General features: G+C 41.3%; 1 protein-coding gene across 1 annotated transcript in view; it reads right to left on the bottom strand.

Moving 5' to 3' along the window:
- Positions 1 to 11,766: 11,766 nt before the first annotated feature.
- LOC119582729 (endoplasmic reticulum resident protein 44-like) overlaps positions 11,767 to 15,105 on the bottom strand; it is a 39,307-nt gene continuing 35,968 nt past the window's right edge. The window contains exons 9-10 of the mRNA XM_037931157.1: positions 14,319 to 14,440; positions 11,767 to 13,750 (exon numbers count right to left, since the gene is read on the bottom strand). Coding sequence (XP_037787085.1) covers positions 13,622 to 13,750; positions 14,319 to 14,440 — 251 coding nt within the window. The 3' untranslated portion in view covers positions 11,767 to 13,621. The remainder of the gene's footprint in view (positions 13,751 to 14,318; positions 14,441 to 15,105) is intronic.

The raw sequence follows: 15,105 nt of genomic DNA, 5'->3' as shown, positions 1-15,105 counted from the left end.
TATGTAGCATATACTATATATATGTATATATATATAATATAATATGTATATATATATAATATATATATGTATATATAATATATATATATATAATATATAATAATATAATATAGATATATATTACATACGCACACACACACACACACGCACGCACACATACACACACACACACACCACACACACACCACACACACTATATATATATATATATATATATATATATATATATATTATAATAAATGTATATATCATATCATCATCATCAAGGGGCCAACGCCGACGGGGGAACATGACCGCATCCACCCTTCGCTTCCAGCCACGAGGCTGCCTCCTGGCAAGTCTCCAGACAGGCCCTCATATCCCTTGTGACAGGTGTGGTCGAGCTGCTCAAGCCATGACATCCTAGGTAGTCTCATGGGCCTCCTCCGGCCAGGATTGTCACACAGAGAGACAACCTGATGGGCAGGGTCATCTAAAGTGAAACGAGCTAGCCCATATAGCCTAAGTTCGTGATCCCAGTTTATGCAAGAAACAGGTCCCATGCCAGTGTCACAGTGGACACATGGTCCTTAGCTGTGCTCCATGATCTGGCAAAGAAATTTGTTTACAATAGCATCAAGACAAGACTCCAAGGAACTAGGTAGCATCCAGGTTTCACTTCCATAGAGCAAAACTGCTCTAGCTTGTCCTTCTGCATAGGTTACCGACATCTCCATATGCTCTTGTTGATCGATTTCATTGTTCCTGCTGCCTGACCAGTCCTGTCTACTTACTTCTGGTCTGATAGCCCAGAGATATAGACTACCCTACCAAGGTATGCAGTGCTCTTTGTAACTTCAATGTCCTCACTGCAAGCATGGGTCGACTGAACGGGTTCTTCCCAAGTCCTGAATCTTGGTCTTGGTCCAGGAGCCTCTAGTGCTCAAGTGCTCTAGTGCCCAAGTGCTCTGCCTCATTGCTAAATACATCAGTGACTCCAGAGACTCAGATAGGATAGCAACATCATTGGCAAAGTCAAGGTCTGAGACCTTGATATTGCCCAGTGTTGTTACACACTGACTTTGGTTAGTAGCTCTGCCCATTATCCAGTCCATGCAGGTGTTGAAAAGTGTTGTTGCAAGGACACAGCCATGCCTCACCCCTGAATTACAGGAAGAAGTCGACAGGCCCCCACCACACTTTACAGCACTTTCAATACCGGTATATAGGCTTACTATTAGGCACATATGCCTGCAGCTTTCCCACTCTTCAGCTTGGAAATTGCCGTCCTAACCTCAGTAAGAGAAGGAGGTTCTTCGCTGATGGGTGGGTCCAGCACTGGTATTGTGATACCACTTGCATCCATGCTACTGTTGGAGGGTCTACCTGGTACAGCTGCTAAAAATACCCAGCCCTACATTCATGAACCCCAACATGGTCTGAGATGATCTGTCCATCCACTGAGTGGACTGCAATCATCTGCGGAGAGGGCTTAGCTTTCTCAGCTCTCTCAGGGCTTGATAGGCTGGGCGAAGGTCACTTAACAAGAAATGGCCTTCAACCTCCTCAGAAAGATTCCTGATGAACTGTTCCTTGTCCTTTCTCAGCAATGTCCGAGCCCTATGCATCAAAGAACGACGCAAGTCTTGATTGCCATTCAGCCGAGCCATGCGACACACTTCAGTGGCCTCCAATGTCTCCAGGGAGATGAAATTCTGCCTTGCCCTTGGCCATACGCCAGTGGACTCCTGCGCTGCTTCAATTTTTTTCGCACTTGAAGGACTTCTACAGAGCAACTGGGTCCGTCAGGTGAAAACCTGAATGGAGACTGCCATGGTGAACCCACGGGCACACTCCTCCTCCCCCAGTCTGTCCAAGTGAAACATCTTGGAGTGGCCACTGGAAGGATGAGGAGTTTTGAAGCCATTACCATCCTATGGTCAGTGCCACAGAACTCGGCACTCCGGTAAACCCTGCAATTCTGAAGGATCCTCCATCGAGTGCTGACAAGAATGTGGTCGATCTCCTAGGCCACAGTATCCGTATCGCTATACCATGTCCAGCGATGCGGGATAAAATGGAAAAAAAAAAAAAAGTAGGTAAGTTTAAGGTCAGTATCACTGGATTTAACGGTTATTTCAGCCCCACTTACGTTATGTACTATTCAATTGCCTTCATTTCTGTTTAGCTAACACGTCCATCATTTTCCTAACCTAGGTAAGTAACAAAGAGCCAGTACAACCTTTGGTGTAGTTTGCAGAGAGAGGGGATGTGATACAAAGTTACAGTTGACACTGTTTATTTGCTCCGTTCCCGGTAACTCCAGGAACCCGTGACGTCACAACATAGTAAACCATTTTTCTCAATAAAAAACAAAATAAAATCAGATGAAATACATATTGTTCTCGAAACGATTCATTCCTTATAAAAATATCAAAATCAATAGTAAAAGGCTATAAAAAAATACGAACTAAAAGAGTTTGTGTAAATTATAAACATACTAAAATCATAAAACAGTGAAATTGACATTAATAAAATAAGGTGATAAAATAAGTCGGTAGTAGAAGGTAAAAACATTAATTAAAGAAATTATTCAAAGCAGGTGATTATCTAAATTGCAATGTTCCGTCACAAACTGAGAAATCGTTAAAAAAAAATATAGGAGTAAACATGACCTTTTCATAATACGAAACGAATTAAAATACAAATTAAATACATGAACTAAAAGTGGGAACAATAAAACTAACAAATACAATTAACATAAATAGAAGCAAAAAATAAAAGAAAACGGGATGGGGTGAACTACGGGAATCACGCACACCACACACACACACACACACACACACACACACACACACACACACACACACACACACACACACACACATATATATATATATATATATATATATATATATATATATATATATATATATATAATACGCACACACACACACACACATATATATATATATAAACCCAACACACACACACACACACACACACACACACACACACACACACACACACACACACACACATATATATATATATATATATATATATATATATATATATATATATATATATATATATATATATATACATATACATATGAAATCTAGTTATACATGGTTTGTCTTAAGTGGCAGATAAATTGGATGGTTAACGGTTAATGGTTAAAAGCAAAATCAATGTGCTAGACATCTAAGGTCATGTAGCACTATAGGAAAGTACAGTAAAGGGTAGTGAAGGGCTGTTGAGTTAGTAGGAAGTTGCTATACGTCAACTATCTAGATTTATATAAAAAAGGGTCGGTGTGATGTGGACATAGCGGCGTAGCGTGCTAGAGTATCTCTGCCTGTTCATTTGCCGGGGATTCCATCATGGCTGGACCCAGCAAAATCTGACAAATTTATGGCGTGTGGACAGGTAGAACAACCAGTTCTGAATCTTGCAGACAAGGGGATTGGTCGCGTGCATAGACTTTATGAGAGTTAATGAGCTACGAGAGTCAGTAAAAATAGTGAAAGGAAGAAGGGAGTAAGTATGTTTTAAGGCAAAAGGAGTGCATACAATTCTGTAGAAGGACGCTGTATTCAGGAGGAAGTATTTGAAAGTGCGAATTGGGAGGATGCGAAACCATCACCGGAGGTGGATTACGAGCCATCAGTGTAAACATGAATACTGGATGATTGAATGGAGACATGGTCAAGGAAATGGGTGAGAAGGACAAAAGGAGGGATATCTGATTTTGGTAGGTCAGGTAAAACAGGGCTGGGCTCCTGGTGGTGAAACTGAGACAATGTTATTAATGTTAAGAAGGAATAAAGTGGTGTTGAGCACACTGCCTTGTGGGACGCCATCGAACTGAGGAAAGGATGATAATGTGGCAATTTTGACCTGGAAAGTGCATTTGGAGAGGAAAGACTTTATAAAGACACCCATGTTTCTGTGTATGCCTAGGGAGGAAAATTTTTGGAGAATATGGTACCGTCATTGTGGTATCGTGCTTTTTCTAGATCAAAGAATATGGCTAATATGGAATCATGGCGTGCAAATGCAGATATCATATGTCTCAAAATGAGCAAGGGTGTCAGCTGTACTTCGGGCACAGCTGAAACCAAACTGGAGAGGGGAGAGAGGATTGTTAGATTTAGGATACCACATTAAGCGGAAGTTAACCATTCGCTCTAGTAGTATGCACAAGCAGCTAGTTAGAGGGATGGGGCGATAATCTTGAGGGAGAGTACCCGAATATTGGGTTTCAAGAAGGGGAGGATAAAAGCTCGCCACTGTGAAGGAACATTTCCTGACGTCCATATGTGGTTGAAAGTAGTTAATGATAAGGATAGAGAGGACGATGGAAGGTATCGGGGCACACGATAGTGAATACCGTGAGGGCCTTCATGAGTGTTGGTGCACGACTGTAAGGCAGCATCAAGTTCAGAGGAAGAAAAAAAAAGAGTATTATAGGAATCAATAGAGGATAGGGTGAAGATGATGGGGTGCATTCTTTGATGCTCTTAATGGAAGAGAAGTGTGGAGAAAGGCGAAAGCCACCACTGGCATGGCTGAAATAGTCACCTAGTTTATTAGCGACTTGGAGGGGATATTTGCCTGATAGTTTATGGATCCGACGCCAAACAGCTGAAACTTGGTGAAGATGTAATTGAGGAAATATAATTTCGCCAGCTATTTTTTTTTTTTTTTTTTTTTTTTTTTTTTTTTTTTTGCTGTTCTGGATTGTACGGCTGATAGTTGATTAGGGGTGCCTCGTTTGTAGCGATAACTGTTCCAGGCTGCACGTTTTAAGCAAATCGCTTTGGTGCAATCAGAACTCCACCATGAAACACATTTGGAGGTATTACGTCTGTATAGGCAGCTCATAGGACTGTAAGTTGTGAAATATTGTAGCATATCTGAAATGGACGAGAAGAGGGATGGAGGGGTAGGAATAGTAGAGAGTGAAGTGAAAGTACGCCAGTCGGCACTATCAAGGCACCAGCTTGGGGGGTTAGGAAGTGGTACAAATGAAGTAGGAGAAAGAAGGACTGGAAAGTGGTCACTAAAGGGAAAGTGGTCTAGAACTGACCAATGGAAATCTAAATGGAGAGAAGGGGAGCATAGAGAGAGGTCAATGCATGAAAAAGATTGCGTGCGTATGTCAGTGTGTGGGGCGATCTGAATTAAGAATAATAAGGTCAGTTGTGGAGAGGAAGTGTTCTAGGGATCGGCCAGATAGAATCACTCCAAAGAGTGTGGGCGGCAGTTAAAGTCAACTACGAGGAAAGGTGGCTGGAGTTGGGAAATTATAGTTTCAAAGGCAACAAAGTGAGAAGGGGAGAAGTAGACTGAAATAACTGTGATCCAACGGCGAAAAAAGATGCGAATAACTAAACGGGACGCTGGTTTGAAAGGGAGGTATGACATAAGGTGTTTTCTGATGGATAAATATAGACGAGACATAAAGGGAGTGTGAGGAAGAGACAAAATGGTAATTGGGAGTTGGTATAGGAGGATGTGTAAGAAGTCTCTTGGAGGCAGATAATGGATGGGTTATAAGAAGGGATATAACGAAGATCAGGCCTGTGAGAACGGAAACCGCGAATATTCCAATGTAGCAGAGCTATAACTTAGTTGATCTATGAGTGATACCAGTTACGGTGTGCGTGTTGGAGAATTTGGAGGGGAAGGAGCTTGGGGGTGAGATAAGAAATGAGAGGGGGGAGGTGTTGTAGTAACAGGAGAGGTATCAGGAGGTGGAGGGTCTGGGAAAGGGCATAGCTGTGACAGGATTCACATGTGTATCCAGGAGGGAATGGAAGGGATAGAGGGGTGGATGAAGGGTTAATGTAGGGGGGGATGGGCTGTGTTGGGAGGGAGCAGGAGGAAGGGGTGTAGGGGGAATATGAGTAGGAGGAGGATGGATATCGGCAGTCACTTTGAGTGTGGACTTGTGGAATTTGAGGGTGGAAGAGGGGTTTTGGTGTCAATTTGGGACTCGAGCAGATAATTTTGAATATCTGCAAGAGTTTCTGTAATGGAGTTGGTTGGGGAGTTTGTGAAGCAAAGGTTTTCTTATGAGGGGGAGAGGAGAGGTGAGAAGAGAAGGGGTGGAAATTTTAGTCTGTCTGCTGCGAGCAGTGCCGGGAGGGAGAGAGGAAGGTGTTAGGGATGCAGTAGAGACTGGAGTGTCTGGATTTAGAATGGCAAAAGAATTTGACAAGGGAAGGTAGGAAATAGGAGTAGGGAAGTAAGAGGTAGGGGGGATAGGTATAGGAACATCTTGGGAGGGAGAGGATGGGGCAGTGCGAGCGAAATTACTGGAGTAATGGTTAAAAGCAAGATAAATGTGCTAGACATCTAAGGTCATGTAGCACTATAGTTAATGTTAGGGAAGGGTGGTTGAGTTAGTGATTAGTTGTCTAAGCTGGGCAAAGGAATTGGTGAGTGAAAGGGTTAGGGTCGGGTGTGGTAAGGAGTTAGATTAGATGAAGGATATGTATGCGTTTGAGGAAAGAGAATAGGTTGTTGAAGCAGAAAGTGTGGGATTCTGTAAGGATGTCTGATAGGTTGGGAGGTCGGTGAAGGGAGGATAGGTGGGGGAAAGCAGAGGTAAGTATGGACGAGACATAAAGGGAATGTGGGGAAGAGACAAAATGATAATTGGGGATTGGTATTGGAGGATGTGTAAGAAAGGTCTCTTGAAGGCATACAATAGATGGGTTATAAGAGGAAAGGATATGACGAAGGTCAGGTCTGTGGGAGCGGAAACCGCGAATATTCCAATGAAGGATAGTTATACTTTAGTGATATAGATTGTAGTACGTGTTGGAGATTTTGAGGGGGAAGCAGCTAGAGGGTGGGATAAGGACTGAGAGGTCTGAGATGGGAGAGGTGTGGGAGTTGGTGTTCTACTAGGAGGGGTATTAGGAGATGGAGGGTTTGTGGAAAGGGATACTTGTGACATAAGGGATTTACGTGTGTATCCAGGAGGGAGTGGAAGGGATAGAGGGCATGGTGGGAGGGTTAATGTGGGCGGGGTTGGGGTCGGCGGGGATGGGCTGTGTTGGGAGGGGTTAGGAGGATAGGGTGTAGGGGGGATATCATTAGGAGGAGGATGGATATCGGCAGTTACTTGGAGTGTGGAAGGAGCAGGAGTTGTAAGATTTGGAGGTTGAGTGTCAGTTTTCATTAATCTTGAATATTTTCAATAGTTTCTTCTGAGGAGTTGGTTGGGGAGTTTTGGGGGATAAAGGATTTCTTGTGAGGGGGGAAGAGAGGATTGGTGTCTCAAGCGTAGGGGCAAAGAAAGGTGGAGGTGTTTGTGTGGTAGGGGAAGAGGGGGTGGAACGTTTGTTCTGTCTGTTACGGGTAGTGCGAGGAGGGAGAGGGGAAGGTGTTGGGGTTGTAGTGATGATTGGAGTATCTGTAGTAGAGATTGGAGTGTCTGGGTTTAGGATGGCAAAAGAGTTTGACTGGGGAAGGTAGGAGGTAGAAGAGGGGGAGTTAGATGTAGGGGGGGTGGGTTTAGGAGAATTGGTAGAATGAGCAGTATTACTGGAGTAAGGAGTAAGAGAGAAACCACGTCGACGTGCTTCCTGTCTGGCTTCACGTAGTGTGAGTCCAAGTTTGAATCTGAGAGTTGCTACCTCCGACTCAAATTTGTAGGTGGGACAGCCCCTATAAAATACATTATGGGGGCCGCCACAGTTGGCACATGTGCGTGATTGTGCAGAGCAGTTAGATCGGGTATGGCCAGGTTGGGCACATAGTGGGCATCTGGCTGTGGAACGGCAATGTTTGCCTGGGTGTCCAAGACGCCAACAACTTTGGCACTGACGTGGAGGAGGTTGCTATGGACGAACAGGGAGGGATTCTCCTCCTATGTAGACGTTAAAGGGAAGGTCATGTCTACGGAAGGTAATTTTGGCTATGTTAGTGGGTTTCTTTCGATGACCTCTGGGGGAATGGAGTAGCATTGTACTGATGTTGCATCATAGTCTGTGAGACAGGCAAGTAGGTCTTCTCCACAATCTGACCAATCTTTGTCATAGATGGGCAATTTGCTGGGGAGATTGAAACTATTCTGGTGCAAGTATTGAGGGTTGGATGGGGTTCTGCAAGGATGGGGTTACCATATAGGTCTGTTAGTTTTGTTAATGCTATAGCTTGGTTTTCGGATGTTACTGTGACAAGACGGGAGCGGTCGGGTCGGCTACGGAAAAAGACTTTACCTACTTGTTTTTGGAGACATTGTTGGAAGAGAAGGGTGTTGTCAGAGTAGGGAGCTGTGGGAGGGATCACGAAAAATCGGTCCCATTTGGCTGCGCTAAAGAGAGTATTCAATATTGTTGTAGAGATAGGGGTAGTAGAAGGGCGGGGGCGTGACGAAGATGGAGTAGTGTTGAGGGAGGTAGTGTTATGGAGAGGTGGGCAATAAGGCTGTAAGGTATTAATAAGGGAGGATGGGGTGGTTTATGTTGGAGGTTGTGGGGGTAGAGGTGTTGAAGTTGAGCATGCTGGGAGAGTGGAAATGTTCCTTAAGGGTTGATTGTTGGCTACTGTACTAGTAGGTATTGATGAGGGGTAGTTATTGCAGTGTTCGGAGCCGTGGTCAAAGGAGAGCCTGGGGTCAGGGAATAGGGTGGGTTTACATCGTTGGGGCTATTTGATAAAGGGGCAAGCCTCATTGCCCCTAATAGTGGGGATATGTTTTCATTACTGGTCATGGTAAGCCTGGATTATGTTGGGGATAAGAACAGTCCACCCTTCAGGGTCCCCTTGAGGGGTAAGGGCTAGGTAACTAAATCAGGGGAATACCGTGCCCATGGCTCCCTTAGGCCGTTCAGGACTGGCACAAAGTCAGCCTTTCATCCTTTCAGCACGGCTCTCACACCTTAGGAGGTGGATAGCAGAAGGGTTTGGTGAAGGGACAGAAACGAAAAGTGGTAAGGAAAAAAAAAACGTGCAAAATTAGTTGAGTCGAGGGCTGAGTCCCAAGGTTGGGGAGTTCCCCATCATTGGGTCCCAGTCTCCGCCTCCTAAGCCCCCCCCCCCCACGACAACAACGGGCAAGGGATTGGGGGGGTATTACTGGAGTAGAGAGTAAGAAAAAAAACCTCGTCGACGTGCTTCCCGTCTGGCGCCACGCAGAGTAAGTCTAACTCTGAATCTGAGAATTGCCACCTCAGACTCAAACTTGTAGGTGGGGCAGCCCCTATAAAATACATTATGGGGGACACATGTGCGTGACTGTGCAGGTCGGTTATGACCAGGTTGGGCATTGGACTCTGGGACGGCAGTGTTTGGCAGGATGTCCTAAACAGTTTTGACACTGACGGGGAGGAGGTTGATATGGTCGGACAAGAAGGGATTCTCCACCAATATAAACATTAAAGGGAAGGTCATTTCTACGGAAAGTAATTTTGACATTGTTGGTGGGGTTTTTACGATGACCTCTAGAAGGAATGGAGTAGCACTGATATTGCATCATAGTCCGTGGGGCAGGCGAATAAGTCTTCTACACAATCTGAACAATTTTTGTTAGAGATAGGGCAGTTTGCTGAGATAGAGACAGTTTTAGTACAAGTATTGAGAGTTGGATGAGGTTCTGCAGTAACAGAGTTGCCAGAGAGATTAGTTAGAGCTTGGTTTTCAGTTGTAACTGTGACGAGACGGGAACAATCGGGTCAGCTAAGGAAAGCTACTTTGCCTACTTACTTTTGGAGACATTGCTGGAAGAGAAGTGTTGTCAGAGTAAGGAGCTGTGGGAGGGATACGAAAAATCGGTCTCATTTGGCTGAGCTAAATAGAATATTTAAGATATTTGTAGAGATGGGGGTGGTAGCAGGATGGGAACGTGTGGAAGAGGGAGTAGTGTTAAGGGAGGCAGTATTATGGAGGTGGACAATACAGCTGGAAAGTAGTAAGGGAGGATGGGGTGATTGATGAAGAAGGTTGTGGGGGTTGAAGTGATGGAGTTGAGAATGCTGGGAGAGTAGGAATGTCTCCTGGAGACTGAGTGTTGACTAGGATGGATAATGTACTAGTAGGCATTGAGGAGGGGGTAGTAGTTGCAGTGTTCAGAATCGTCAGGGAATTGGGAGAGTTGTATTGGTGGGGCTACTTGATGAAGGGGCAAGTTTCATTGCCCCTAACAAGGATAAAACATCTTCATTACTGGCCATGGTAAGCCTAGAGTATGTTGGGGAGAGAAACAGTCCATCCCTTAGGGTCCACTTGAGGGGTAAGGGCCAGACAACTAAAACAGGGGAATACCATGCCCATGGCTCCCTCAGGCTGTTGAAGACTGGCACAAAGTCAGCCTTTCATCTCTTCATCATGGCTCTCACACCTTAGGAAATGGATAGTATAAGGGGTTGGAGAAGGGACGGAAACAAAAAAAATACGAGGGGAAAAAAGGCAGAGGCCCAAGGCAGGGGAGATCTCCAGCACTGGGTCCCAGTTCTTGCCTCCTAAGCACCCCCAAAACAACAATGGGCAAGGGATTGAGGGGTAGATAAAAGGGAAGTTAATGCTGAGTATGGTGGTTCACGAAAAAGACCGTGACTGTTGTTCTACCCCTGTATGGGTACATTACAGTGTACTGTATGCTGTAATTGTGAGTTTTGGGCAGTAGTCAGCACTGTAAAACATAAGTAACTGAATTTCTTATGTGTGTGTCTGAATGTAAGTAATGCAAGAGAAAGGGGAGAGTGAATAAGTAGTGGCAGATTTGTAGATGTAATAACTGCATCATGCTTTAGCTATTTGAATGCCTTCTTGGCTGAAGGATACTATTCTATTGGCACTAAAGTGCCAAAAATTAGGGCTAAGTGTCATATTGATCTGACTTTTCATTTGGAAGAGATTTGTGAAAAACAACGGGTCAAGGTCCCTGAAATGCATAGTAGCTGGGCTAAAAAGATTACTCAAAAAATCTGCAGAGGTAATAGTAGTTGAAGGACGGAGATGAGACGAAGATTGTGAAGGATGAGAAGATGGAGTCAAGGATGTTGGGAGAGAGGAAGAAGTGTTTTCTGAAGGCTGGATAATGACCTGGGTAGGTTCTCTGGAATGGATTGAACTGGTAGCTGGTATCAAGGAGACGGAAGTAGTTGCAATCACAAGAGACAGAAATCAAAGAACCAAAAAAGTTAATATCACAGGGGCTAAGTGATAAAGGGGCAAGCCTCAATGCCCCTAACAAAGGTATAAATTTATTACTGGCCATAGTAAGCCTGGAGTATGTGAGGAAGAGAATGGTTCACCCTTAAGGGTCCCCATGAGGGATAAATGGGGGAATACTATGCCTATGGCTCCTGAAGATAATGTTTATTGAACGTACTGTTTGTGGTAAATTGTCTTTTCTATTTTCAAACTGAGACAGATTTTTGTATTTTATCCTTCCACAGGTTTAGTCACATATTTTTGCCCAACTTGTTGAGACCTAACTGTTTTTTTCTCTCTCTTTTTACTTTTTACCTTTATTACTTTGGTATTTTGACATTCCATATTGATTATTACTAAATAAGGTCTCTTTAGAGTATTTACAACATTAGTCTTACTGACTGTAGGTATATACCCAGTCTAGCCTATATACAGGTAGGGGTATTGCTGAAATGTTTATAAAAGCCCCTTCCAAGATCCCAGTAAACAGCAATTCCTCTATTGACAATGGATAAGGCTAAATGCTATACATAATCTAAAAATTTTCTTTACAATTTGTGAGGATGCATTATACTCTGTCTGTTGAGTATTGAGAAAATGAAACAATGGACATCCTGAATGGGAGGTTGATTCACATCTCCTTATCAAATTTTAATTATCCAAGATGAACACACAAACTTACAGCTCTGAAGATCATGAGCCATGGAATGGTTTTGTACACAGTGCAGCACACAGATGATACTTTGACACATACACAATATGGGTAAATGGAAAAGCACATCAAAAATGATTCTTTCACTCAAAAACACGTTTGTTTGGAAAAATATTTATACCTTGTACATAACTTCATTAAAGCATCCTCTGGCTGGAACAAAGAGGCTCCTGCTACACAACACCAAAGACAAATTTTTCACTTCTTGTTTAAACATATCTTACAAAGTATTTTTTTCCTTCTTTTAATTCTTTTGATCATTAAACAAAATATATCTCAGTGTTCCTTGTTTAGATCTTTAATTTTTTGGCATATAATGCTTATCCATATCAAGAATTAAGTACCTAAGAAAAAGCAACCCATTTTATTCTAGTAATTTGCCACTCAAAACACTTTGTATTTGACTTTGGTGCCAATCATTAGAAACCATTCCTTTTTGTAGAGCTGTTGAAAAGTCATTTTATCATCATTCATTTCAAGACACCGTTATTAATTCTGACAATATATTATTACACAATTTAGATACTTCTATCATTCGATTTCAATAAGGGTGGGCAGAATGGTCATTCTTTTTTCTGTATTTTATGAAAAATTTTGTGGTCTTTTGAGCCAGAGAAAAGACTAGTTAAAATCTTCAAAAAAACTTTCAAATGCAAAAGACATTAAAATATTTAAAAGAAAAATTTTCTTAAATCTTCTGAAAGTTTTTGAAAACTGCAAAAAGAAAATGAAAACTAAAAAAATTTTTCCCGCAACTAGAGTGCCCATAAACTATGTGAGTCATTAAATACATTATTTAAATTTAAAATTATTTGTTTAAAATTTTTTCCTAAAGGGGATGAAAAAAGCCAATATGTTCCAATAAGTGGCTACTATAAAATAGAAATTTCTCTGCAAATATAGGACAATCTTTTAAAAAGGGCTGGGAAGAACCCTAAATCCTAATTTAAATAAAACTCCGAAAAACCAAAAACAACTCGGTTCATAAAAAAAAAAACAGTGTTTATAATTTCCCCTTTTTTAATAAAAAGACCTTTATATTTGCAGTATTTTTAAAATAAAAAATGTGCTATTTCCCCAAAAACTAAAAGGATGACTGAGTTTAAACTCCCCTCATAAATTTCATTTTTAAACTTAAAAGAAAACCCCTTTTACTCAAAAACTTTTCAAATTAATTAATCACATAATATACACATACACATTCCTCTCACACCAAAATCATGCATAATTCTCAAAAGCACACCAATGATAGAAGAAAAATAAATCTGGTTTTAACATTACTCATAACATTTATATCTACAGATTCCTCAAATAACATCAGATTTTTAACAAAAGTTACAGAAATAAAAATCAAAAAACCCCACCCTTTTAGAAACAAAACAATATTAACAAAAAAATCTTTTTTCAATACTTCTGACAGCATTGCAGATTATTGGGAAATGACATTTCTTAAAGGTCACAATGTATCATAATATCTTATAAGATATTATGTTTATCTAATAAGATATAACATTTTAGATCATTCTATAAAAATAAAAAGGCATAATTTTCAATAATACAAGTTTCTTGAGTGAAAATTCAAATCCAAATTTTGATTGTCTACGATAATCCAATAGAGCAATAATATAGTCATAAAACCCATGTAATGCTTCTTCTTTGAATTTATTTTTGACACTAAGAGCTCATTAATGCTGAATTTCCTCATCTGACCCCCCCTACCCCCACCCCAGTCATAGGTGGCTCCAAATTTTTCACCTACAGCTCATCCTTGTCTAGAAGTGTGTATCTATTCTTTGAAGGTGCAAGCTTCTTGAAAGTGGATTCAGGAGGTGTTGTTGCTTTCTCTTTTTTGGGCACAGCAGTGCCACCAGACTTGTCTTCAATCTGCAAAAGATATATTCATTATGATATAAACTGTTTTAAGGAATTAAACACCACTGCATAGCTAATCAGGAAGTTTGTGCTTTGAATTTAAAACCTAATAGTGAAGTTATGAAAATTTTCTTTTTTTATTCCATTACTATATTGCATTAGATAGGAATGTGATTCCAACCAGGAAATAACATTGTCTTTTCTGCATCTGTAAACTCTGGAATTTTCTTTGGATTTTCTTTTTGTTGTTGTTATATCTACAGTTTGACTATCCCACAATTTATAATGATATATACTGATGATTTTTCACATACATTTTTGACATGAAAATATCAGAAATTGTTTTGTAGTTGCTAAGAATAAAGTTAATGGCAACTTGTCTCAATGTTTCCTATGGAGTTGATGTTGTTGTTATCATATATCAATACATAATTGGTGGGATAAACTAGCTTATTGTATAAAGATTTGCACTTAACCCGTATCTGCCGGGCCACACCTATAGCTGTATATCTTTTATGGTATGTACAGAAGACAGTATATATTTGTTAATGTAAGGAATAGATGTGGTGTACTGTCATACCTGCTGTGGTTCCTCTGTGGTTTCAGGATCTGGGCCATAGTGAAATTCTCGGTGAAGTTTCCCACTGTATAAATCTGCTAAGAAAGCCTTCAATTTCCCTGGCAGGTAGGCTTGATTGTAATCTGGAAAAGCGGATATAAAATCTAAGGATCTCAATGAACAATAAAGTCTAAAGTCATAGTTACCAAATTGGAGTAAGTTCCAATGGGCAAACATTTCTGTAATTCATTTTAATACTAACAAGTGTTGTAAGGTATGTGAGATACAGGTTATATGGAATTGAATGACTGGAAACACATTTTTCAGTTTGGGCCTTAAATTTTGTAGGCTATTCAGCTGATGGAGGGTGGGATGGGGGAATAAAGGTCAGTTTAACCCAATGCTGCCGGGTATAAGCTCTGGTGATTTTTGGCAACGGCCAGACACTGGGCATGGGAGTCTGCTACATCAAGCGGAACATCCTGCTCGATACGCTTTGCCGCACTGCCGTACATAAAGGCATATCCTGCAGACCAAGCGGTTTGTTATGACACCAGTACATGTTACATGTAACGGGTTAAAATATTTAAGAACTGTATGCTACAATGTCTTGGATTATTACAATACTGACATATCTCATCTTATCAATCAGCACTTCAAAATATGACAAGTTTTAGCAACCAAAGTCTTTTTTTTTTTTTATCTCTTGAGGTTCAAAAATGGTGGCAGACAAAAAATTATAAAAATCCACTCTGTTTTGCTGTAGAAGATGTGTGTTCAATTTGTCTCCTGGTTCTTCACCATGGTG

The sequence above is a fragment of the Penaeus monodon genome, chromosome 16, assembly GCF_015228065.2.
Source record: "Penaeus monodon isolate SGIC_2016 chromosome 16, NSTDA_Pmon_1, whole genome shotgun sequence".
Classification (NCBI taxonomy): Eukaryota; Metazoa; Arthropoda; class Malacostraca; order Decapoda; family Penaeidae; genus Penaeus; species Penaeus monodon.
The sequence above is the reverse complement of the archived record's forward strand: the minus strand, read 5'-3'. Positions and strand labels throughout refer to the sequence as shown.